General features: G+C 44.0%; 2 protein-coding genes across 4 annotated transcripts in view; one reads left to right on the forward strand and one right to left on the reverse strand.

Moving 5' to 3' along the window:
• Positions 1-17,666, forward strand: part of gbf1 (golgi brefeldin A resistant guanine nucleotide exchange factor 1) — a 75,751-nt gene extending 58,085 nt beyond the window's left edge. For 2 of the 3 annotated variants that reach the window (XM_082558388.1, XM_082558390.1), the window contains 20 exons: positions 2,826-2,908; positions 3,262-3,498; positions 3,809-3,902; positions 4,647-4,823; positions 4,951-5,015; positions 5,287-5,410; positions 5,844-5,915; positions 6,031-6,125; positions 6,209-6,362; positions 7,957-8,182; positions 8,278-8,435; positions 8,626-8,875; positions 9,487-9,707; positions 11,904-12,054; positions 12,900-13,030; positions 13,119-13,220; positions 14,142-14,255; positions 14,368-14,545; positions 14,629-14,811; positions 15,632-17,666. In XM_082558388.1, the coding sequence (XP_082414514.1) occupies positions 2,826-2,908; positions 3,262-3,498; positions 3,809-3,902; positions 4,647-4,823; positions 4,951-5,015; positions 5,287-5,410; positions 5,844-5,915; positions 6,031-6,125; positions 6,209-6,362; positions 7,957-8,182; positions 8,278-8,435; positions 8,626-8,875; positions 9,487-9,707; positions 11,904-12,054; positions 12,900-13,030; positions 13,119-13,220; positions 14,142-14,255; positions 14,368-14,545; positions 14,629-14,811; positions 15,632-15,885 (3,069 nt within the window). In that variant the 3' untranslated portion in view covers positions 15,886-17,666. The remainder of the gene's footprint in view (positions 1-2,825; positions 2,909-3,261; positions 3,499-3,808; positions 3,903-4,646; positions 4,824-4,950; positions 5,016-5,286; positions 5,411-5,843; positions 5,916-6,030; positions 6,126-6,208; positions 6,363-7,956; positions 8,183-8,277; positions 8,436-8,625; positions 8,876-9,486; positions 9,708-11,903; positions 12,055-12,899; positions 13,031-13,118; positions 13,221-14,141; positions 14,256-14,367; positions 14,546-14,628; positions 14,812-15,631) is intronic. The other variant, XM_082558389.1, reaches the window with a different exon arrangement.
• A 5,427-nt stretch (positions 17,667-23,093) lies between these two features.
• Positions 23,094-26,385, reverse strand: part of macroh2a2 (macroH2A.2 histone) — a 10,082-nt gene continuing 6,790 nt past the window's right edge. The window contains exons 4-9 of the mRNA XM_082558387.1: positions 25,459-25,656; positions 25,135-25,239; positions 24,948-25,047; positions 24,777-24,866; positions 24,411-24,585; positions 23,094-23,999 (exon numbers count right to left, since the gene is read on the reverse strand). Of these exons, the coding sequence (XP_082414513.1) occupies positions 23,834-23,999; positions 24,411-24,585; positions 24,777-24,866; positions 24,948-25,047; positions 25,135-25,239; positions 25,459-25,656 (834 nt within the window). The 3' untranslated portion in view covers positions 23,094-23,833. The remainder of the gene's footprint in view (positions 24,000-24,410; positions 24,586-24,776; positions 24,867-24,947; positions 25,048-25,134; positions 25,240-25,458; positions 25,657-26,385) is intronic.

Consider the following 26,385-nt stretch of genomic DNA (forward strand, 5'->3'; position numbering starts at 1 on the left):
TGAGCTGTTAATGCTATTATTATCAGAGAGGTAGGCCAGGTAGAATCACACCTGAGGCGTGTAGTGTGCAGACGGCTTTCTGCAGGATCAGTTACTACACACTGACAAACTTCATGTACTGCTGCACTCCAAGTGTGAGGCACAGCATCAGCTGCAGTGATGTGCACATCAGTATCCCATGAGTCAGTATGCCACCTCTGGACTCAGGAGCAGTGCACGCGCTCTCTGGAGGAATCAGCATTCACCGTCTTCTTACCCAGTGGACGAGTCCTAGCAGCAGGCAGGAGAACAGAACTATCTGACCAGGGCTAGTGGCTCAGGGTGTGGGGCTGATGTTCAGGCTCAGCTCCTTAGGTTCAGTGAACTTCATGTGTCAGCATGCTGAGATATTTTGGATCATCTCATGCTCCCAACCTTTTGAGAATAGTTCAGGTGTGGCCCCTTTCACGTCCAACCTGACTGTGCACCATAAAGACGTGAATAAACAAGTTTGGTGTGGAAGAAGTTTGACTGGTCCTGTAGTGGTCCTGTAGCCCAACACCAGTATGTGCCTCACATATGTGGGTCTTTCAGAAGAACTGAAGCTCTTACAGCTGCAGACATCATAGGAAACATTGATGGTTGAATTTATTTATTTAAAAGGGACAGTGCAGTTTAACACAGTTCAAGTGCAAGACATGACACTGATGTACCGCACACAGGTTTATAGCTGCTGCTGATTTTCAACAATTGTCCCTTGTTGGGCTCACAATCTAATAACAAAGATATTAAAGTCGTTGTTGTGGTTCTCATTCACCAGCCTGTTGTGCATGAGTAATAATGGCTGAATGAAGCGTAAAACGTCCGCCCTGTTTCCCACAGTAATCGAGTAAATACTCGGTGGTCAGCAGGGAGCTCGTTAACAGAGAAAAGTCCTGATGCTGAGTTACTTCTATGCAGTGTTTTAAAGCACAAACATGTTGAGTAGAGAGACTGTCCATGGAAACACTGTGAAGACTATTAAGGTTGTTTCAGTGATAAGAAATGAAAAGTCAAATGCATTAGCATGAGTCTGTTTCTTATACCTTCATTATCATTTCTTTAACAAAGTCAACATCCTGATTATCTACACACTATGTTTGATTATTGTAAAGTTTGCAGCTCTCTCTTAAATAACGATATACCGAGCTAAATGAAAATGGTGAGCTGTTGTACTTCACATGTCAGGGTTAGGTTAGGTTAGGTTGTTTCATTTAAAGTTCAGTGCATGAGTTAATAGAGACGTTTAAACTGAAGCTAGTTGCAAAGCTCGTTTGTTACAGCTGCTGTTACAGAGTATCCCTCCCGCGATACCACATCAGCACGAAAATAACACAACACTGTCACTGAAGCCTGCCATAAATGTTGTAAATATGATTATAATACTACTAATGATAATGATAATAATGTTGTTGACCTGTGTATTCTAGCAGAATGCAGTCAGATGTTGGTGAGGCTGAGAGTAAAACCACAGCACTGGTTCTGACATGCATGTGTGAGAAACCCATAAACACAAACGAACCCATTCAGCAAAACAGCAAATTAAAGAGAAGTACATCAAAGAGTTTAGACCAGCGGTCCCAAACCCCCGGTCCACGGCCCAGTACCGGTCCGTTAGTCGTTTGGTACCGGGCCCTGAGAGTTGAGGCTCGGGTGTGAAATTTATGGTCTTCAGGGTTTTTATTGTTAACTGTTTCCCTGGGTCTTTCCCGTGTTGTAGTTGTGCGTCTTATTTTGAAAGAAATATTTACGCGATACCATAGCAGCCAGAGAGCATTAAGAGGGGAGGATGTTACTCTCAATAGGAGGACGCTGCTATTATTATATTTACAAAAGACCAGCGTTTTTGTCTCAGTCATGTCATTTTATTTTTGTTAAACATGACACATGTGGTGGTTTGACATTCCTCTAACAAAGCTGGTGTTTGCACTGGTGAAGCTGCTGGTTCAGAGCCCACAGCTGTAGTCAGTGGCTCCACACAGTCAGGGAGGGGGGTGGATGTCGGTGCTCTCTGCCTTTGGTTGACGGTGTCGAAGCCTAAACTGTGTGTGGCACTCACTGACGAACACACACTTGCTTTCTCTCTTCTTATGTTCACATAGTTAATAAAAGCTGGTCTGACCTCATCGTCTGTTGTTGTGTATTAAAATCATTTCTATGCGCTTTCAGCTGTAGTCTGGGGACAAACTCACCGAGCTCGGGGTCAGCCAGCACACAGACGTCCACACAATAGTTTGGACAGGGCCAATAAAAGTGGCGCCTGGCACTTCGCTTACTTAGGAGCTTGTTGCAGTATGTAACATTCATCACAGCATGTGTTGGCACCAGTTATTTTTGGAATGGGAAAACTATGGCTGTGTGCACATCAGATCGTGTTCCCCGACAATAACATGACACGAGTGCGGTTCAGCTGAGGGCGGTGGGATGGTAGGTACTGTGTCCATGAAACCCAGCGTGCTGTTTCCAGCAGCTGCTCCCAGACCAGCGCTGATACTGACCACTGTGCGTTTCAGATGGCATGTTCCTGATCCTTAGCAGGATCCTGTTTCTGCGTCTCTCTGTGGCATCGCTGTTTTCCTAATGATGCACCTAAAATATATTAAATGACACATGAGTGCGTGTCCAACCAAGGCCTTTTAACTGTTGGTGTGATGCTCTGAACAAAGCACTAGATGCCAAAGGATCACACATCGGTGCTCTCACCGACGTGTGAGTGGAAACAAAAGTCTACTGGTCACATGTTTGAATAGTTTGTAGAGTGAAACCAATGCTGCTAACTGCTAACACGATGTTTCACTTTAAAACAGCAATTCAAGAAAAATCTAAAGGGAGTCAACGGAAACAAAGACTTTGACCAGGACATGTTGGAGGATATCTACAATGCTATCAAGTAAGGCGCACAGCACAACTCCCCTGATGTGTTAGCATCTGCTATCAGCAGCCAGACCTGAGCCTCATCTCTGTGCTCATCCTGGTTCAGGATATCTTGTTAAAAATGCCCATCACGCTGCTTCATTCACCTCATTTAAAAGCAAAAGGCTGATTCTGTTCATCTGCATGTAGCGTTTAATGTTTCTCCTGCTGAAACGCCACATCCGGATGAACAGAATAAGGCTTCTGGGGTTTCCTTACCTGCATCAACACAGATCTAAAGAGCTTCCAGCTGTTTCCATATTGATGTGATTAAAGAAGGCGGGCAGCTGTCCGAGGCTCATGAATAGACTGATGTTCTTTCCTTTGCAGAAACGAGGAGATTGTGATGCCGGACGAGCAGACGGGTTTAGTGAAGGAGAATTATGTGTGGAGCGTCTTACTGCACCGCGGCGCCTCGTCCGAAGGCGTCTTTCTCCACCTGCCGCCCGGCAGCTACGACAATGACTTGTTCACCATGACATGGGGCCCCACTATCGCTGCACTCTCCTATGTCTTTGACAAGAGCCTTGATGATGTCATCATCCAGAAGGCCATCACTGGCTTCAGGTATACAGCACTCAGATGCACTCGGTGGTAAATGCTACGAGACGCTGCGAGTTGTAGTGCAGGCTGCCGGCTGGAAGCGGCCTTTAGATGTCCACATCCACGGGTTAGCCTGCAGGAGAAGCACGGTCCACCCACACACAAGTTACTGTTATTGACTGTGGACGGACAAATCGTGTGACTACTGTAGGAGAAAAAATGCACGTTTTAAAACAGGCGTAGTTTTGTCAGGCGTTCAGTTGAAGTAAAGAATGAAGTGTAAACACTTTGTGTTTGTCAGCTGTTAAAGTGTGCAGTCGTCTGTGTTTGGCAGGAAATGTGCGATGATTGCAGCTCACTATGGCTTCAATGACGTGTTTGACAATTTGATCATCTCCCTCTGCAAGTTCACCACTCTGAGCAGCGAGGTGGGTCCACAGCTTAAATCGCTTCTGTTCACAGCCAAAGACACTGCCGTACCTTTGACACACAGTAAGTGCACATGTGACACTGCTTAGTCCAATCACGTGTTTTGGGGATCAGCTGATTAAAGAACACAGTTCCTGACTGTGTCCACTGTCACTGGTTAGTTTGGCGTTCTGGTTCACACAATCATCGTTTGGTGGTTTCTGAAGAAAAACTGACACCTCTGATACACACCCCACATTAAAACATGTGTACAAAATGTAGCATCTGCTAATGTATAAATACTGCTAACACATAAATAGTGCCGTGAACTGAACTGTGATTGTGAGAAAATGTACTGTTGTATCAGTTGTGCTCCACAGCAAACACTGAGCCGTGCCACACACAACTGTAGTGAGGATGAGTGAACGCAGCAGTTTAAACTTGTACAGACACACGTTTGTTGTCACTAATGAATTGATCCAGATTTCATTCAATGTTCCTGCTGATGCACTGAGAGGATGTTTTCACACGTGGCTGGGTCAGTACCACTCCTCCACCTGTTGATGTCAGCAGAGAGTCCCCACTGTCAGCACCTTAAAACGACCTTTGTTTAAAAGAAGCCTTCCTCACAGCTCTCAGCTTCTTAAACATCTACAGAAACAACAGAGTTTGTGAATGATCTAATTGTGTTGTCCTGCATGTTGTTCAGTAACAGTAATGTATTCAGATGTGTAAATAGTGTTTGTGTGTCCCCCCACACACAGTCTGTGGAGAATCTTCCCACCGTGTTTGGCAGTAACAGTAAGGCCCAGACAGCCGCCAAGACGGTGTTCGACCTCGCTCATCGGCATGGCAACATCCTGAGGGAGGGCTGGAAGAACATCGTGGACTCGCTGCTGCAGCTGTTCAGAGCTGAACTGCTGCCCAAAGCCATGGTTGAGGTCGTTGTTCCGTCCTCGCTTTCTGATAGTACTGCATAGATCATCTGTGGCATCTACTGTTTGTTTGTTTGTCTTTTGTAAAGAGAGACATAAAGTTGTGCTAACACCTACCTGCCTGTGCCCTCAGGTGGAAGACTTTGTAGAGCCCAATGGGAAGATTTCTCTTCAGAGAGAGGAAACCCCTTCAAATCGGTACACACCAATCTCATCCTCCATCTTTTAGACCAATAAGTGTCACCACACAGTGACTTTTTCCCAAATACTGGTGAACTTTTTTTTTACCTGCTAGAACTGCTTTCAGCTGCTCCCATGCTCAGCGGTTAGCTCTGCATGTTTGTGAAATACCAGCTTCACGTTTAATTCCCCGTAGAACAGACCGGATCTTTAAAACCAGTACAAAGGCATGTGCTAGCTAAGAGGCCATGGAGTAAAAGGACGTTTTCTCCTCATGTGTTACATTCAGTGGCGAGTCAGCAGTGCTAAGTGTTTTCAACTGGCTGACGCTTAGTGGAGCCGAGCAGTCAGGACTCAGAGGACCGTCCACAGAAAACCAGGAAGCCAAACAGGCTGCTGTCCACTGCATCAAGGTACTGGACTCACCGCAATCTCTGAACACAGTCCAAACACCAGCTGCCATCCTCAGCTTTATTTCAAATACAGTTCAAGTGAAGGCATATCGTAGCAACAATGACACAGAGCCAATGCTCCGAGTAATCAGACTACTTGTAGTTACAGTAATTGGTGCCTAATTAAAACCAGCCCCATGTTGCAGTGTCTGACTTTTATTCAGTTAAATGACGACAGCACCGGTGATTGTTTTGGTTTGTTATAATATGAACGTTACAGCCGTGATATTTAACAAACTGGATTTAAAGCTGTGAAAATGGGAACAACGTTAGCCTGCTTCATAGTTTATTTTTACACATTTGGCCTTATTGAGCTGTGCACTTTGACCAACACTGTTCGGACAGCTGACACTGTATCAGATCACCATCAGTAGGTTTGCTGTTTGTCTTCCAGCAATGTGACCCAGAAAAGCTGATCACCGAGAGCAAGTTCCTGAAGCTGGAGTCTCTACAAGAGCTCATGAAGGTTGTTGTTGTTCAGCACATACTTTAACAGTCTAAGTGTTAGCTTAGTGTTTCCCTTACCATTCACCTCATGGTTCAACATAAGCACACTAAATGACCTGGATTCTCCTGTCAAGGCTCTGATATCAGTCACCCCAGATGAAGAGACGTATGATGAAGAGGATGCTGCCTTCTGCCTGGAGATGCTGCTGCGCATTGTTCTTGAGAACCGGTGGGAATGACTCTTGTGACATCGTTTGTGTTGTCAGTGATTTTGAGCACAATAACGAGCTGTTTCTCTGCGTTTGTGAGCAGAGACCGTGTGTCCTGTGTGTGGCAGACGGTGCGCGACCACCTTTGCCAGCTCTGCGTTCATGCTAATGAGAGCTGCTTCCTGGTGGAACGAGCTGTGGTGGGACTCCTTCGACTTGCAATTCGCCTGCTACGACGAGAAGACATCAGCTCGCAGGTATACAAAGATGCTTCCTGACCCCGGCACACAGATGTGGTCTTGCAGACTCGGATCATCATCAAGTTAGCAGACAGTCTCAGTTTTAGGGCAGCTTAAGCCCAGGTAGCTGGATGCTGTTGGTGCAAAGCCACCTGTGCTGGTGGTCTCTTTGACCAGCACGATGACCGTGCTCTCTGATGCGTCCATCAGAGTATGAACATGTGTGAGTGTCAGAAAGCACTGAAAAGCATAGAAGAACGTGCTGGTGTGAATGTGGCATGTTGGACATGGATACAGATTAGCATGTCATTTTAAAATACCTGTGTTGTTCTATTTTGAATATTGTTGTTCTTTAAAAAGACAAAGTATTTATCCACCACAACACAATCTTTCGAGTATTTGTTACTCGATGCGTTGAGTCAAACGGCAGATTAGTGAGAATTTCAGAAGGATGCAAAGAAAGCAGGAAGAGTAAATCATTTAGATCCAGCAAGCACTTTGGGCCAAGTGCATGTTAGATCTAAAGGTTTGTTTCCTGTTTCTGCATAATGTTGTTGAGTTTACTATTTCGTTAGAATTTACCAATAAAATAAGACTGGAAATGTCTGATGTGCTTAAACCAGGGTCGGCAACCTTTCTGATGATGAGTGCCTCTAAAATTCCCTCAGAGGTCAGTGTGCAATATGACTGCATTAGCAATGAATTTAATAACGCTCTATATGAACAGTTACTCACTATATAGATCAACTTCATAGGATTATATTTGTTTGCAGATGTTGGCAGCTGTCAGCGAATAGTTATCAGCTATTTAGAAACAAAAAAAGACTTTTTATCCATAACAGCAAATGAACTGTACAACAGAAAATACAATTTAATTTAAATTTAATTTAACTCCCACCGTAAGGGTGTGTTTTAACTGATGAAACTGTGTGGTACTCAGGCTCGGACGCCTGATTGCTGCCTTTGTCGCATAAGCTAACACCAGTACAGTAACCGTGCCTTTACAAAACTGAAAGACACAAAATAAAACAACATCAACAAAGCAACCCTATTAGTGACAGTACAGTTTGGTAATAGTCATATTTGTAGCTTTAACACGTTATTTATCAACAACTCACCAGCTCGGCTTCATCAGTCATAACAGCAATATCAATGAAAAGAAGATCCGGCAGGTAGGAACTATGGCTGTTAACACGTACCATCCCAGACTGACATAAATCACTCCGTCTTAAATACATTTGTCATTTAAAGCAAATATGGGTCTGGCTGATAACAACAAAATAAACTGACATGCTAGAAATATGGGAAAAACCACACACTCCCCTTCCCTCATCCACCTGCTGGCCTCTGTTGGAGCTCCGCCACCACCAAACCACTGAGTTATTTTTACACATCGGCCAGCATCGGGACAATCCACCACCTTTCATTGTTTATACCGTTACAAAAAAAAAATAAAAAAATCATCGGCCCATTAAAAATGGATGAAAAATGGCCGATGGCCAGTCCAGCTATGGTCGTGCCATCAGTTAACCGTTCGTGCCCAGGGTTGCCGACCCCTGACTTAAACGATTTGAACAGATTACCACAGTGCTCTCTCGCTGTGCGCCCACAGGTTCTTCTCTCCCTCCGCCTCTTGCTGATGATGAAGCCCCATGTCCTCTCCCGGGTCAGCAGGGAGGTGGCTTATGGCCTTCATGAGCTGCTGAAGACTAATGCAGCCAATATCCACTGTACAGATGACTGGTACACGCTCTTTTCACTGCTGGAGTGCATCGGAGCTGGAGTGAAACCTCCTGTCGCCTTCCAGCTTACCTCGGCCACAGCTGACACTGACACAGGTTCAGCTGAACAAGCGTCTAAGAGCAAATAGAAATACATAAAAACATCATGTTAGGAGTTTACATGAACATGTCTTTGTTGGCATTTACTGCAGGTGCCCAGTCAGACAGTGAGCTGTCGTCTCATCATCCCAGTGAAGTGAGCTTAGACCGAGGCTACACATCGGACTCGGAGGTCTACACTGAGCACAGCAAGACCAGGATCCCACGCTCGGCCACTGATGTGGATGTAGCCAGCAGTGGATGGCTCGTGGTTAGCACATACACTCACACTCACACCTGCTTCATGAGTAACAGTATGTTGCATATGACACTGAAACTGTAACAGTATCATATATAAAGCCAAGGACATGTTTCTTTTCCTGATTTTATTTGAAAGCTTAATTTATGGAAAGAACATGGGATGCTTGTTTTATTTCAGATGTTTCTTTACCCCCACACAGGTTGGGAAAGATGACTTTGAGATAAGTAAGACCCCCACAGTCGGGTCAAAGGCTCAGCTGAATCACCCACTGGTCAACCAGTACAGTCTGACACTGGGTCAGGACCTTGGCCAGCACGACACAAAGTCTCTCATCAAGTGTGTGGAGACGCTTTCTTTCATCGTTCGAGACGCCGCCCACGTCACGCCTGACAACTTTGAGCTGTGTGTCAGAGCGATACGAGTGTTTGTGGAGGCCAGCCTCAATGGAGGTGAGACACTAACGTCTGGTTGGTTTTATCAGAAGAACTATTAAACTTTGTTCACTTAGTACTAAACACACTGAGTTAAATATAGCAGGTCAGTACTGAACACATCACCAGTTTATTTCTAAAGGTGTGACTGGCATGAAAGTCTCACCAGATGTTGATAACAACACATTCAGTCCACTCATGCAAACACATCAAACCACAGATGTCCATAAATGAAGTTATGATTTAATATTGGAACACGTTCATGAGTCCTCTTCACACGCTGAGGTTAATTATGGAGCTCCACAGGGTTCAGTGCTAGGACCAATTCTGTTTATATTATTCATTAGAAGGCATAGCATACATTTACACTGCTATGCAGATGACACGCAGATCTATGAAGCCAGATAATATATTCACATTCCAGTTTCTCTCCAGTGTCCGTGGGAAAGTACCAAGAAATGATGAATGAAACATCCGTGCCTCACATGTGGTCAAAAGCTTAGAGCTGTGGATGTGCACCGAGCTGCGAGGGCTCTCTTTTAGCTGCTTGTGGCTTTAATTGGTCCCATTATTATAGCATGTTTTAAACCCTTTATAGATCGCCTCTCTGTTTCCTCATACTTGTCCAGGTTACCGCAACCACGACAAGAAGAAGAGCCACAAATATGACACCTCCAAGTCTCGGATGAGGAAGAAGGCAGGCGGCAGGGAGAAGGACAGCGGAGGCAGCGTGAGGCGAAGCAGCAGCAGGACCTTCAGCCAGCGCCCATCACGTTCCTACAGTGATGATGAGGAGGATGAGGGTGTCCCAGCCAGTTACCACACGGTGTCATTACAGGTTAGTCAGGACGTAAGTACAACAGCCCTCTTTACCCTTCCTTACCCTTCTAATGATGAGAACCCAGCTGTCCCAAAAGCATCTTGTTTTACCCACACATCTCTGATTCAGTTGAGCATTTTAATGCAGCACTGAGACTCCTCCCACTGACTGTAGTGTCAGCATGTTAGACGCCTGGTTTGGGTCACAGATGGAGTTTTATTCAATTCAATTCAATTTCTTTATTGTCCCACAAGGGCAAATTAGTTTAGCAGCAGGAGGATAAAAATAAACAGAACAATACTATAAAATAATAATAACAGTAATAATGATAGAAAGTTCAAGGACAATTATTTGCCATTAAGGAGACAAGACGCAGTAGGGATAAAAGAGACCTGGAGTCTTTTAGTCCTCCTCGGAGGTGCCCTAAAACGGCGGCCGGAAGGCAACAACTCAAACTCACTGTGAAGTGGGTGGTTCACACAATTAATAATAGAATGAGCCTTTCTAAGCACATTTCTATTGTAAATGGCCAAAAGTCCATCTTGCCAGCACCCTGAAATTTTGCTAGCAGTTTTTACCAGAAGTCCCAACCGATTCTTATTCTTCACCGTCAGGTTACCAAACCAGGCAACGATACAAAAAGACATCACAGATTCGATAAAGCTTCTATAAAACAAGGACAACATCTCAGATGAGACATTAAAAGATCTCATTTTCCTTAAAAAGAACAGTCTTTGTTGAACTTTTTTAGTAGTGGCATCAGCATGAGATTCAAAACACAGTTTATGGTCAAGTACCACACCTAGATATTTATAACTCTCAACAGTCCCAATATCGGCAGTTTCAATGATAGTAGGTGATGAGCTATAAGAGGACTTCCTAAAATCAATAATCACGACTTTAGTTTTAGGTGCAGCTTATAATGTGTTGCATCAGGACTCTTACAGCTGTAAATCCACGTCAGCTGTAAATGTAGCATCACACTCTTCCTGACAGAGTCCCATTTGTTCTGTTTCTGATGTGGTGATGGGTCACAACACTGGGTTGAAGGATGTTACCTGTTTATGCTCATTGTTACTGTCAGTGTTCACCAGAGTTTCCAGCTAATTTCAAAGACCATTTCACTTGTGTTCTCGGCACAGTCACAGACTTATTGTAAGTGTAAGTAGGTGGAACATGCTGTGTTTAGAGTGTTTACACGTTAAACAGAGAGTTGAGAGCTGTTTCAGTGCCTGATCTCATCCTTCAGTGCAGATCAGAGCGGTGGAGCTTTTAAGTCAGCATGTTCAGAGTTGGATGGACGTTTGAACATTTTTGTGTTGTTGGTCTGGATTTAACATCCAATTAATGTATTACACACACACACAGGAAGTAAACATTACAAACCAAAGTGCAGTTTGTGTCGTGGATGTAGATGTCAGTGCTTTGACCCGTCTCCGTCTTTTCTTCCTACACAAAACCATCTTCACTGCTTCCTGTACCTGCTACTATGGCTGTTAAACTAACATGGCTTAAAATTCTTCTCTTATTTTAAAGAGCCTTGTTTTGTACCCAGTGGGAGATTGTAACTACAATACTTACGTACAAATTTGAGTTTATTTTGTTTCATTCAAGTCGTTTCTTTGTATAATGACACTCCACCTCCTCTCAGACAAACATGGTGTTTTCCTTGATCACATTTACTGATGTCATTGCCAACTAATGACACATAAAGAGCAGCTTGTGAAGAACTTCGTAAATGTAACTTCATCTACGATGAAATTAGATGAAAGACAAACATTTAAACCACTTTGTTGTGTTCACCAGTAGTTTTGAAATATTTTCCTGTGAATTCCTGGAAAAAATAGTCAGCGTATTAGTTCATGATGAAATTAATTATTAGCTAAAGTTCTGTATAAACTGGTTTATTGACCAAATAAACTATTAACAAGAAGAGCAATGCTTTTATATTAAAGCATAAATATGAATAATCTCCCTATTATTCACTGTGGAATTGCAGGACTTCATAATATAATGTCTGTATAACATATAGCATAGTCTCTTGTTATGTGATTGATCAAACTGTTTACTGTCACAGACACCATTACTGCATCCTTGCTGCTAGTAGAAACTGAGTAAACATCTAAATAGTCTGTACATGGTTTTATTCGTCAAGTTTGAACTGCAGACATAAAGCTGGACATCTCCTTATTATTAATGCTGGTTTTTGTGTGTGGGGGGGTGCAGCTCTTAGATCTGATGCACACCTTGCACACCCGGGCTGCCAGCATCTACAACTCCTGGGCAGAGGAGCAGTGCCATCTGGAGGCCTCCAGCAGGAAGATTGAGGCTGATTCTCAGACTTTGTGGACCAGCTGCTGGTGCCCCCTGCTGCAAGGTAGGAAACTATTCTGTGCTCTCTGACTGTCGTGCACACATTCACAGTGTGTGTGTAAATATGGCTTGTAGTAAAAAGCCTGGTTGGAGCTGAAAACTAGAGGTTTCCAAAGTCTTCTTGGCAGTTAAATTAACAAAGGGATTTTGGTAATAAAGATCAGCATTTAGGAAATTCAGAAGTCTTATTTAACGTTTTAAAAATTTGAAATTTATCAATTGCGCAAAATGTCTTAACTCAAAACTTGAAAATGTATTTATTTAAATGTGTCTTGTGAAGAATTGTGAGCAGACTTTGTTTTCCCTCATGGAAAACTAGTCCCTGTTCAGATACTCAGGGAATTCTTAGCAGGATCACTGACGTGCTCCATCCTGGAGCTGAGATAGTCCTCGATAATCTGGTTTGACTTCAGCTGAAGCTCAGTCTCATAGGTTGGTGGTGGATATTCCTGAATCTTGATCTTAGGTGTTGTGTTGTGTATACTACAACATGTCTGAAGTACTTGGTGTATTTTTTGTCATAGAATAAACTTTTTTTTGTTTCTGTTCTTAATGTAGACCAAATGCACAGTCTTGTATATTGTCTTACAACATGTCTTTTTACAAGAATTTGAATTTCTGGTAGATCTGTGTTGTTATAAAGGATCTCAGACCACGCTTGCTCTTTCAGTGTATGTGTGTTACTGTTTCTAGAACAAGGTTGAGAAGTCTTTTTCTTTTTTAGGTGCCATTTTCTTTTTTCCACACTTTTAGTTTTCTCTCAGATGTCAGTTCTGCTTCAGCTCTGTAATGCAGTTTATGTTCATATCAGTGTCTTCGTCACAGCTCCACTCAATGTCACTCCCACAGGGATTGCTTGGTTGTGCTGTGATGCCAGGCGACCGGTTCGCATGCAGGCCCTCACCTACCTCCAGAGGGCACTGCTTGTTCATGATCTGCAGACACTTGATGCAATTGAATGGGAGTCCTGTTTCAACAAGGTAAATGCTGAATGTCTGCGTTATTTCAGGACTGTGAAGACACCTTTGTTCACTCGTTTTTCATTCGTGTTTCTTTGTTGGCTGTCAGGTGCTTTTCCCCCTGCTGACTAAGCTGCTTGACAACATTAGCCCAGCAGATGTTGGTGGTATGGAGGAGACCAGAATGAGAGCCTGCACGCTGTTGTCAAAGGTTGAAAGCATCACATATTGCACTGCACACAACCACAGTTACACAAGTTAAACCAACATTCCAACCTGCGTCAGATCTATGTCGTAACTGGAACCCCATTTTAACCCTATGCTGACGTGAACCTGAGAAATATTAACTACATGTCGGGTAAACTACATGCATACCACAACAATTTGAATGGCATGGAAGGTTGCAGTGTGATACATTTTAGGTGATACATTTCCTGCAGAAGTTTAAATCAAGCTTAATATTGTTTAAGTTCCCACCAAAACAGCCCTGACCTAGATATATATGACAGAGATGGATATAGTGCCTAGAATGTTTCCTGTGGTATCTGGCACTGAAACATAAGCAATTGATCAGTCGAGTTCTGTGGGCATGCAGGGCACACGGGGCATGCAGGGCACACGGGGCATGCAGGGCACATGCAGGGCAGAGGGCACATGCAGGGCAGAGGGCACATGCAGGGCACATGCAGGGCATGAGGGTACATGCAGGCCACATGCAGGGCATGAGGGGACATGCAGGGCACACGGGACATGCAGGGCACATGCAGGGCACATGCAGGGCACATGCAGGGCACACAGGACATGCAGGGCACACATGACATGCAGGGCAGCTCCCCTGATTTGGCCTGTTCTTGTGAAGATACAGTTCACATAAACACTGCCTGTAGCAGTTTCCAGGTGGTGCCACGTGTCAAAGTTAAGGCTCACCACATGGGTTGCTCAGAAGAACATTACATTCCAACAAGATCCTGAATTGTATTCCCTTCACCTGTCAGTGCCTTTAATGTTGTGGCTAATCAATGTTAATAAAAGTCGCTCTGTCATTGGTTCATTTTGTCTACATCTCTTTGCCGTAGTTTGAGTTTAGGTGGTCAAACAGAACATTTTCTTCTGACGTGTGATTGTCTTCTAGGTTTTCCTACAGCACCTCTCTCCTCTGCTGTCCCTGCCTACCTTTGCTGCCCTCTGGCTCACCATTTTGGACTTCATGGATAAGTACATGCATGCTGGATCAAGTGACTTGTTGGTAAGGAGAATATAATTCTTATGTCCACATTACCAAAATACCATGGTAGTTATGACTGTCACTATGAGAGAAAGGTGTGTGTAGACTGTGTTGCCTGTGTGTGTTCGTGTAGTTGGAAGCCATCCCTGAGTCTTTGAAGAACATGCTGCTGGTTATGGACACAGCAGGCATCTTCCACAGTGCTGACTCTAGGACAGGATACTCTGACCTGTGGGAAATAACTTGGGAAAGAATTGTCTGTTTCCTGCCTTTATTGAGGGAGGAGCTCTTCAAACAGACTATCATACCAGGTGTGACACACTGACATGACAACCTGTAAATTTGAGCTTGTACCGTCACCAGTTTTACCCCGTTGTATCATCTTTCATTTTAGATGCAGTACCCAATCCTCAAGCAGAGTCTGTGCAGCTGACAACCCCAGCAGGCCGGCCCCCATCGCCTCAGGTGTCTCCACCTCCCATGCAAACACCCGCCCAAGCCCCAGTAAACTCTACAGTGGCTCAAAGCTCCAGCAGGCCGGCCTCACCACTGGAGCCTCCACCAGCCAGTGCCAACGGTAAATGTCTGAAACTTTCCTCTATTATAGCACAGTATGATCTCCGTCAGGGTACAAATACATGTAGGATATTCATTTGTTTTAACGGCAGATGGATAAAATGGCAAAACTTTTAAATGGTCTAAATGACCGTCTGTGTGTAAGTTGAAACCTGATGTTAGAAAACCCAGGGGGCCGAATGGCTCAGCCACTGTTCAGCTGAGGTCATGGTCATGAGTGGCCTACCACTAACTGTGGAATATTTAGCAGTGAGGAAACTACTGGATGGCTGGACTCGTTGCACGAATAGCATCCTATCACCCATTCTTACACACATGGTTGTAAAAGCAGTCTGGATGGAAACAACGTGGCATGTTACACACCGTCAGTGTTAATAGTAGTGTGTGAAACCTGAGGGGAATCCTTGCTGCTTCTGCAGGTGGGTAATTAGCAGCCAGGTGCTGGTAATTAGTTGCACTTTGATTAACTGACCATCTCGTATCCAAGTAGTCAGAAATGTTGCAGTCTGCAGTATTCATGCTTGTGGTAACCCAATGCCAAGTATATATGAGTCTTAAAGAAGTAGTTGTTACGGCCCATCACAGATTCATGGGCCATATTAAGTCATTTCCATCAGAAACATTCAGGACTGTTGTCAGTTTTTGTAGCTGTGGATCAGCACATTCATCCCGAGGTCAGAGCATGCATGCTCAAAAGACTGCAAGGAAAACAGCAAACTGCTCCAAGTGAGACTGTGTAGGCCTCATGTTCAGGCATATCACACTGATAACTGATGTAGAGCAGAGACTGAATCACTGTGTTCTCTCGTTTCGTGTTCCAGGATCAGGCCGATCATCTCCGGCCCCCCCCTTGATTCCTCCCATGCCAGTGCCATTAACAACCTCTCCTGTCCAGGGTCCTTCACCTTTAGGCCAGTCCCCCCTCATTCTGCAGCCCCTTGCTTCTCCTCTGCAGGTGGGAGTCCCACCCATGTCCCTGCCAATCATTCTTAATCCCGCCCTCATAGAGGCCACATCCCCTGTACCACTGCTTCCTGCTCCCAGATCGACAACTCCTTCCGACGAGGTCCAGTAAAGTCCAGCTGCCCCCCAGCCATGCTGTTCTCTCCTTAACAACTGGAAGAGCTGCAGCTTAAGATGGGACATGGAGTAGTACCGCATTTAAAGGAGAAATCCTCCAGAATGGAAACCTGGTGACACCGATAAAAACTCAGCACTGATGTTATTGTAGGAAAAACCCAACAGGTTAAGGTTGGTTTAGAAGCCACGCGCAGTCTTTGAGAGGTTAGTGCGACCCACTGAGAGCAATTTACTGATTCCACAATTTTCAGCAGTGTTCACCGTGCATATATTTTAAGTCAGGCAGTAATTTTAAACCCACAGATCGAACTTATCCCCATTGATTTATATTTGTGTTTTTTACTGTTGTAAGTCTGTAAACGGATGAACAACACAGCGTGTTAGTTGTTCTCTTTGAACTCGGTGGGTGATGGGTTCAGAAAGCTGACTTTGATTACTATTTATTGTTTTTAAAATAAATAGTACAGATGTGTTAAGGACTGTTTCTAAGAGGTTTGTAGTGCCAATGATGATCGTCTGCTTGAGTCGTGATGCACACAGTGGCTGTCCAGGGGTCAGACTGTGCCTCACTGCTTTGTTTTAACAGTTTTTACATAAGAATGGAGCCGTACAGACGAAAATACACTGCACATCCTGTATATTTGACACACACACTGCTTATTCAGTGCCAGACTGTGTCGTTTGGCTCTGGATATCAGCAAACAGAGCTCCGTCTTGTAAATAGCTTCTGAGTGAAGTGTTTTCATTGCCCCACCTCATCGTCAGGATTAGCTTCATGTTGGGAGTGATGAAAACATTTCATCTAGACTGAGCACTGTTGTGTTTTTACATCAGAAACACCTGCAGGAGTCCTCTCTTCGCCCCAGGCTGAACTCATAGCTTTGCTCATATATGTCTATGCTTCACAACAACCTAAAGATAAGAAGGACAGTGAGTTGTGAGGATTATATGATCTGCATGTTTTAAGATTCCCAGAGCCTTGGCTACAGTCTGATGTTGCAGAAGGCATGACAACATCAGCATGTGTAAAATGGCCAAGTTCGATTCATCGTTTTGCCCCAAGCTTGCATCTCATAACCTTCAACAAGCAGCAAATGGAGGCGTAAACATTCCAGTGTCAGTCTGTAGTGAGCACGCTCTGCACAGGAACTGCTCTGGTACAGGAGCTCGCCACGCCGTCACGTCACCTTCTCCTGACTTGCATCTTTGATTTGACAGACTCGTACGAAACATCTGAAGTTTGCAGCATCGTGCCAGAGAGGAATCACACATGTAGACCGGTGGTTTTCTTGTTGTTCTCCTTTATTTATCCAGGTAAAAGGCTCACTGAGATTACAGTCTCTTTTCCAGAGAGAGGTTGCCAACAGAAGTTAAAACATTTCCACAACACGTCCTCAGTTTGAGTCAGCTGCTCCTCTTTGCTTCCATACATGTGCTGGCTCATTGGTTAAATGACCATCGGATGTCAAATTGACTGGAAACCATTCACAGCAGTCCTGGGCTTCTCTCACGGATGTTTTGTGTTATTTATTGAAAGTGGACTGAGCTGCTGCAGTACGATGGCATAGATGCAGTGTATGTGTGTCAGTCAGGTAACACTACGGCCTTATAGAGCCACCAACATGTAAGCTGAGTGTTTATTTGTTGGATGGCATCGTAGATTTATCAGAAGCTGATTGTGACTTGAACAGGAAATTCCGTGAATATAATGTCTAATGTATATAAATGAAAGGTAATGTACTTTTTACTATGTAATAAATATGTTGTAAGAAAGTGCTCCTCCTGGTGTCTGCTTATGTTTTAATTCTGAAAGAACACGGAAAAATACTCTTAATGAAGGGATTAAGCAAAAGCAACAACACATTCGATATCACTACATCGATCACTACTGCCGTCTTCTTCTGTTTGTCTGCCACCACTATGTCCGGTTGGTTATCCACCACCATTTTGTCCGTCTGTATCTGGAAGTCCCACAGGATCTTAGCTCGGTCATTCTCCACCACCCTTGGGGGCGTCTCCCAGTTTGACCTCAGGACTTCCAGGTTATACTGGGCACAGATGTTCCTGTACACTATGCCGGTCACTTGGTTATGGCGTTCCATGTATGCCCTGCTTTCTAGCATCTTGCACCCTGCTGTTATGTGCTGGATTGTCTCAGGGGCATCTTTACACAGCCTGCACCTGGGGACTTACCTGGTGTGGTGTGTCTCACATTTTTGATATGTTGCAATACAACTGGGATAACTAACATATAACATTGTGTGTGTAGTAGGGCTGCCACAAACGATTACTTTGATAGTCGACTAGTCACCGATTATTTTTGCAATTAGTCGACTAATCAGATCATCATCCATTGGACATAAAACGTACAGCTTATTGCACCAGCAGCATCTGCTCTCATATAACTATCATTAGCTTACAGCTTTAAGTGTTTAAGGTGCTAACTAAAAATAAAGACAAGATGATAGTTTATTAAGTTTTAATGAAATTTTCAGATTGTTTCGGTGAAGTTTAATAAACTCCTTGCTATCTAAAATATAACAGGACACCGGAGTAAATTCTGGAGCATCTCACACTTCTGATAATCAGCTGTCTGCTTGATGTTTATTCAGCTGTGTAAAAACTATAACTTTAATCTCAGCCAAACCGATTTACTCAGGAACAAATAAAACACTGAAAAAAGCCAAACAATAACATTTTAAGTTATCTAAGTGACTTATATATCATGTTTAACCTGAGTAGCGAAAGACGTCGGTGGGTTTGAAAACGATTTGCCGGGAGTCCGGTGTTCTCACGGCTCTAGCGAGCCTAGCCCCCGGCTAGCTATCGAGCTAGTGGGTAACAGACGTCTCCGAAAACGTCGGAGCGCTTTTGCAAACATGTGATGTCTTGATAAACTGAGCAGATATTTGAGGTTTACACAGCTACATTCTCGCCTGAAAATATGTTAAACGTTTATTTTGTGACCCAAAAAGAATAATAAGAGTAACATTAAAACTAACTAGCTGCCGCCATTGTTGGAAACTGAGCTGGGCGCTATGAATTCTGGGGCTGCGTCTCAATTCAGGGTCTGCACGCTTGAAGTACGCGCACTGTCACTACCCGATCCGTACCGGAAACCTGATCGGTACCCCGCATGCACAAATCTTACGTCACTTCCTCTCTTTGCCAACTTTGCGACATTCAATATATTTGAATGATACCGTTAGCGCCCAGTTAGCTCCTAGCATTTCTCAACAGCTCTGCCTCCTTTTCGACTGCCCGGGACATTTAAACAATGGATAATCCGTATACAAAGAAATTCATGCTTTTCTCCTCAACAGAGAGCGTCCCCCGATTGAGCAACAGCGCCGTAAAATAAGAAGAATGGCGCCTAATTACAGAGTTAATAATGCAGACTTTGTAATATCTCACGTGTAGATTCATCAGCCAGATGAAGTGTTTACTGACAATTGACAGTGATAGCGCACATCATCATCACTATTCCAGCAATCCTCTCTTCACAGACAAGCATAAACACACTCGACTATCGCTAAATCAAATTTAACACACGTTTGTAATGACGCTAATTCAGTGTATAATAGGGTTCATTCGCGTGGTCAGCAGGTGGCGGTATCCTCGTACACTGGGGAGTAAACTGCCATTAAACGAACAGAAGAAGAAGAAAACCCCTGCACATGCGCGGTACGGATCGGGTAGACCCGATTTGTACGGTCAGACTTTACACATGCGCAGTAAGGATCGGAGAGTCCTGATCCGTAACTAGGGTTGCCAACCGTCCCTTAAAAAACGGAATCGTCCCGTATTTCGAAACAAAAGTACACGTCCCGTATTGAGCTAATAAGGGACGCACTTTGTCCCGTAATACAGTGAGAATCAAAAGTAGTCTATAAATGTTAATGGAATTAACGCTTTGTTTGAAAACATAACTCCCAGCCCCTCTCCTGCTTTGTGACCAATGAGCTGACAGCACACTTATGACAATTCAAGTATGACAATTCAGATTACCGCTCATCTCATTGGTCGAGGAAAGGTCGCTTGCGGAGAAAATACCGGAAGACAACAGATGACCACAACAAGAAGCATGGCCAACAGGGAAACAAACGCCGACACTGCGGTGCAAGTCTCGGACGACAGTACACCTAAAGCTGGGCAGACACTGTGCGATTTTTTCAGTCGCGTTATTCAGCTCCTGCTCAAACTGCACGATTGACTCGCAGGGGTTAGAAGTTGGTAGGTCACGATGCAGGTCTCACACTATACGCCCGATGCTCTGATGCGACCTGAGTGCTCACACTGTGCCTCCATAAAATTACGGTTATAACAGAAAATCTGTCGCTCGCTCTCTCTGTCTTTCACTCACACAGACACACCACCACCATCAACTTTGCTAAATTGCTAATGAAAAACATTGATCAGGCAGCTGTGATTGAGCAGCAATGTAAATTCAACTATTTTCACGGTTGTTGTGGTCGTGATAATTTTGTTAGGCCACATCGAAAAGGCTCGGATGAGCTTTCCAAAGTTCTACAAGTTGTGCCTCCATCGCTTGTGTCCAGATCACACGCTGCACAGCCGTGCTGCTCCGTCTTTTTCACCGACGTTTACGTGTTTGCGCGTGAGCAGTGTGAGCGGCTGTGGTGAGACCCTCATAGATGAATAATGATGATGAGTTAAGATGCGTAATCATGGGAACAAGCGGGTTTACAAACAGGAGCAGCTGATTAGCATTAGAAAAGCTGAAATAATACCTCAACTGAACTCAATTGTACTAAATGCACTAAATGTGCACTGTTACAAGAATGTTTTTCTTTCTATTATTTTCTATTATTTTAAGTTAAGCAGGACAGAGTTCTTTTAAAGAAAGATTTACTTATATTCTCAAAAGTTAAGCATGACAGGCTTCTGTTTAAGAAAGAGACCTGTTTTACTGTGTTAATGTTGTCATTTTGAGCTAAAAATAAATGGCTAAATGATCATTTGTTTCACATGTGTTCATATCACAAAGAATAGAATATGCATCTACTTAAATCAACTTCAAGTCAAATGGTTAAAAAAATAATTTCACACACAAAAAAGAGCTAGAAAATTCACCACACTGGGAAGGGTGAAGACAACTGGGTCGCCCGGCCCTGGCCACGAGGTGTCCCTTATTTATTTTCCAGGGAGTTGGCAACCCTATCCGTAACTTTATTTTTATTTTTCGTTTTTGTCTACATTGTACTGAAATGCTTCATTATTGCAAACATTTTAAGATATACTTGTTATTCTTAACATCTTAACAGATACTCTGACCCATAACTATCGTAAAACGCTACGACCGGAAGTAGAAACCTTTCGCGCATGCGGGGTACCGATCGGGTTTCCGGTACGGATCGGGTAGTGACACGCACTTCGCGTACTACGTACGGTGCGTAGGGTTAGGGTTAGTTCGCGAAGTGCGAGAAGTGCGGAAGTGAGAGGCTTGTGAAATGGGACGGTATACGCTTCGTCGCGCTGTTCAGGTTGCCTAGCAACCATGATACTAACCGCGATACACGTTACATACAGCTTTGTTTGACAGAAATGAAGCATTTTTGTTCATTCATTTTTGTCATGACATCACTTTGATTAGTTGAGTATCTGAGGCTGAGACCACAGGACTGTAAAACATGATTGTTGGGCTTCATTTCTGTGCTTAGATTAGTTAGTAAATAACAATTAGCTAATGTTGTTCATGAGACTAAAGTCATCTCACTGTGGTAATGTAAATATAATATGGCCAATATTATAGTATTGTCAGATTATGATCTATATCTATAGATCTATCTATAAAATCACTGACTTTCAGCTTGTTGTGTTTGTGGATATATGACTGACTGTAATTATTAAACATTCGCACATAAATAAGTGACGTCATATTCAGTACTTTTGACAGTTCACTCTTCGGCCGCTCCCTTCTGCCGTAATTTGCATCAAAATTATCCACACCCACCGCCACGCTATGAATTATGGGATCTATGGGACCACGAAGCGCGCACCGGACCACGCTTGATATTTGGGGAAATCAACGGCGCATTTGGAGTACACTTCGAATTGGGACAGCCGTCGTCGCGTGGCGGTGACGTAACCGCACTTAAAATGCGTACTTCAAGCGTGCAGACCCTCAATAAATGTAAAGTGTGTACCTTCTGTCAAGAGCAACCTGAAACAGTTTCTCATCTGCTTTGGTCATGTAAATTTACGTGTAAATTCTGGAAGGATTTCCACAAGTTTATTACTGACTTTGTTCTCCCTAATCTTCAACTATACTATAAGGATGTTATCTTTGGCTATTATAATTTTAAAGACAAGGACAATGATGCTTTCTTCTTTATAAATTTGGTTTTATTTTTGGCAAAATTTCATATACACAAAAGGAAAGTCCTCGGCAGAAAGCCTGAACTTCTTGTATTAAAAATGGAACTTGCACAATATATAAGGACAATCTCATCAAAAAACACTAAGGCTCTCAAGACTGTTAACATCTGTAACCGATTGAAACTGCTAACTTGATTTTGGCTCTTGCAAACTTTTGTTTATTTATGTTCCCCTTAATTTATTTTATTTTTTGTACTCACTTTTGTCTCACTGTCCTTGTCACTCTTTCTGTTCTTCATTGTACTACCACAATGTCACCTTTTATGTGATCCCTGTTTTACTTGACTGTATGTCTAAAATGTGATTTAAAAAAAAAAAAAAAAAGAAGAAGCGTGCAGACCCTGAATTGGGACACAGCCCCTGACATAGCTTCTTCTTCGGGGTTTAACGGCAGCTGGCATCCTTGTACATGCAGTGCTGCCATCTTCTGTTTCAGTCCGTTATTACACTCTTAAATCCTGCTACTTTTTCCTGCGTCTTTCAGGATCTTACAAAGCTTCAAACGACGCATCGACTATTAAATCAGTCGTCGATGATTTTGATAGTCGACGTAATCGTGATTAGTCGACCAATCGTGGCAGCCCTAGTGTGTATATACGTATATGTATGTGCAAAATAACTTTTTTGTCCCTTTTATCTTCATCCCTGATCGATCGCTGTGGCACCACAACATGTTTCATCTTAGCAGCTTCTCACAGTTGTCATTTGCGCTGAGCCCTGTACATTTTCCAGTATTCGTACTGGTGGTTACACCTGTGACCACAGCAGGTTTGACAGTTGGATGGACTACTCTGCACAACAAAATGAAATGATGCTAATTTATTTTTGAGTCAAACTGTTCAACTGAGGAAAAAAATACTACAGAGACAAAGACATATACAACCAATATTTGTTGTAACTGTAACAAACACAGAGTCTTTGCAGTGTGCACTAGTAACAAAATTTAAAGGTCATTCAAGAATGAAGCCAAAGCAACCCAGATCAGTTAGAAACAGAATTTCGGTAGAATCACAGATGAAGTTTTCTATCAAATGGCATTTCTAAAATCCAAAAAAGCCTCTTATATACACAGGGTGTACCGTGCCTCCAGCTGTGCTTTGTTCTACTTTAAAACAATATTGTGAAAAAGGAGAGGAGATGGTAAGAAGAGGTGCTGACACTGAGCAGACCTCTGGTGTAAAACGGTTTTATTTCATAGCAGAATGCCAACCACAGGTTTGAATTAGTAAACTAAATATATCAGAAAATACCGATGCTGCGAAAGAACTGTTACATTTGTACATGGATATAAAAACAGTGAAATGAGGAGCCAAGAGAGCAAACTCTACCCACTTAAATTATCTACTCTAGAAAGAATACGATCTTTGAAGGAACAGTGGAACAGAAATGTGAACAGCACTCCACACACAGATAGATTTCTTCTTTAACACATTCCACATGGAAAACCCTACTGTGGGACCACCTACCTATACCAACAGTGACAAACAACAGTTAAAAAATAGCCCCCAAACACACGCACACACACACGCACAAACCGGCAATCTTCATTTGGCCTCCAGCTTGGCCATTTCCTGAAGGTATATTCCGATGCTCTCGCTGTCAAACAGCACAAAGTAAATGTTTTTCAGAGAGGAGCTGGTGCAGGACACAAAGTGGTTGGAGATGGCCTTGAGGATGAGCTGAGCGGCTGTTTGCTTTGGGAATCCGTTCCTGTGGGAAACGGTTGGACAAATGAGACTGAGGAAGACAAACGACAAAGCTGTTTGTGATGAAGAGTAGCTGAACAAATGGCAGAGCTACGGCTAAAAGTCTGTCTGCAAACGTGTTCGGTCTGCAGGCTGACGGTCACTTTGCTACACAGATCAGTGGAGCTGGACGTACACTGGACCAGGTGCAGATCCACACTGTTAGCTGAGGCCCTGGGTGAGTGTGTCCTCCCATTTATACACACAGAATACAAGCTGAGATCAGCAGATCTGCACTCAATCTTACTGTAACGGTCACGGCGAGGTCGACAGCTACATGCTCATTTACACTCATGTCTAACGCACAAAAGGCGTCGCGGTCGGGGACCAAAGAGACGCGTCTATGAGGCGACACACTGTGTGTGATGGAGCTCACCGTCCAGCAGGCAGCGAGGGGAAAGCCACAGACTTGAGCTTCTTCTCCTCTGCTGCTGAGAGGCAGTTCTTCACAGTCTTCTCGAGCTGGTCCTCACACTTCTCTGAGCCCCACTGTGGGATGTTACAGTGGATGATGAAGCGGGCTGCCATGCCACTGGCCTGGCTCACTGCCACTGCAGGATGAAAGCATGTTAGGGTGACCACCGTCGCCTCAGACAAAAACGTGTCTGCGCCCAGTCTAACAGCTGATCTCTGTGCACTCTATTTACTAGGCCCGGATTTGCATGTATCACGCTGTCTCATCAGCTACATCCTACTGTGGACATGGATGTGATTCAGTGGCTGTGACGACGCAGCTGCGTACCTGATGCTACCTCCAAAGGCCCTTGTGCTTTCCTCAGCTCCTTAACTCCTTCCAGGAACTCTCGACCTCCAGCTTTTTCCAGGGCGTTGCCTGGAAGACCAGCACAGCAGCCGCTCAGCATGAGGACGCATGAAAGAAACCAGACACGTTACATGAACCGGTGCTGCTTACCCACTCCATCTTTGAGGTCCAGCTCTGCATTGGTTGGGTTAATTATTCCCTCCACCTTGATTGTTCCAATTTTACTCATTTCACTTTCTGTTAATGAAAGCTGTGGATTCACAAAGACAGAGTGACAAACAGCTTTGAGCAGTAACACAACGCGGTGACTTTCAGCTGGGCTTTTAACGCGGCTTACTTTCTGTCCGAGAAAGAGACTCTTTGCTGACAGGATGGTGAATCCATCACCGGGACCGTCTTCCACTGTGGAGTTTGATACAGCCTCTTTGTCATTGTCTGTGCTCTTTGCCAGATGGAGAGAAAAACGTTCACTTCAATCAGCATTTAAGTTACCAAATGATAATGACTCTGGTTCTTTCTCGAGTGCATTAAACCAGCTCTGGTTTGTCTCTTCTCTGATTGAACAAATCAAACACAAATGTACAGAACACACGGCTGTTAACAGAAGAAGGGTTAGAGACTCATCGCCATCATCACAGATGGCTTTGCTGGGCACACTGACCTTTGGCTTGCGCCCTCGTTTGCCTTTAACCTTTTTGAAGGTTTTGGTGGGCTTCTTGCTCTTCAAGCGTTCCTCCTGCTTGTCCGTGACAGACGCCTGGCTGTCCACTTTCACTCGGCCTCCCCTCTTCTTGGAGAGCAGCTCTGGGTGGATACGAGGTAGAACCCCTCCGTTTGATATGGTCACTCCTCGCAGAAGCTGATGGAAGAAGCATTTTGATAAATGAACTCATGTCTGTGAAGAAACGTTGTCTGTGCACACACGTGACCATGTGGTGACCTCCGTCTTTGTTTGAGGATGATACAAAAATCGCTCCACAGCCGACAGGTGAATGCTGTTTACCACACTGTAGTGACGGCTGCACTGTGAGACAGATTCATGTATATAGAGGTTTTTTTAATATGCGTGTGCCCATGGTGACAAAAAGGTTCATCATCATCATTTAAATGCAATTATCATGAACATTACCCTCCAAACAGACAGCTGAGAAGAAGAACTGATGTCAAATAAGATATAAAAAGATGTTCACTTGTTAGTAAAATATGAGAAGCTCATATAAGTCAGTGTGGAGCATTGTGCACGCTCGGTCTGAGCAGCCGGAGGCTTTCCAGGCCGATGCTGTAATCTCCCCGTGTCCCAGGTCAGCCCTGGGGCAGCGTGGCCCGAACACCTCGCCCAGGCTGTGACCCCCTCTGCTGAGGAGCAGGAGCCCCTCTCCAACGAGGTCGGCCGCCTTTTGAAGGAAGCCACATTCAAACTAACAACTAAAAGGTTGGCCTGGATCAACAACTGCAGCGCCATCTGGTGGCAAATAGCTACATAACATTCAGGACACAATTTAGCAGCATCATCCTCAGCCTGTGAAGGAGGATGTTGTGCAGCTCCAGACTGAGAGCGGCTGATGCTTATTTCACATCTTATTCAGAA

This window comes from Aulonocara stuartgranti (assembly GCF_965226115.1).
Source record: "Aulonocara stuartgranti genome assembly, chromosome: 13".
NCBI classification, from domain to species: Eukaryota; Metazoa; Chordata; class Actinopteri; order Cichliformes; family Cichlidae; genus Aulonocara; species Aulonocara stuartgranti.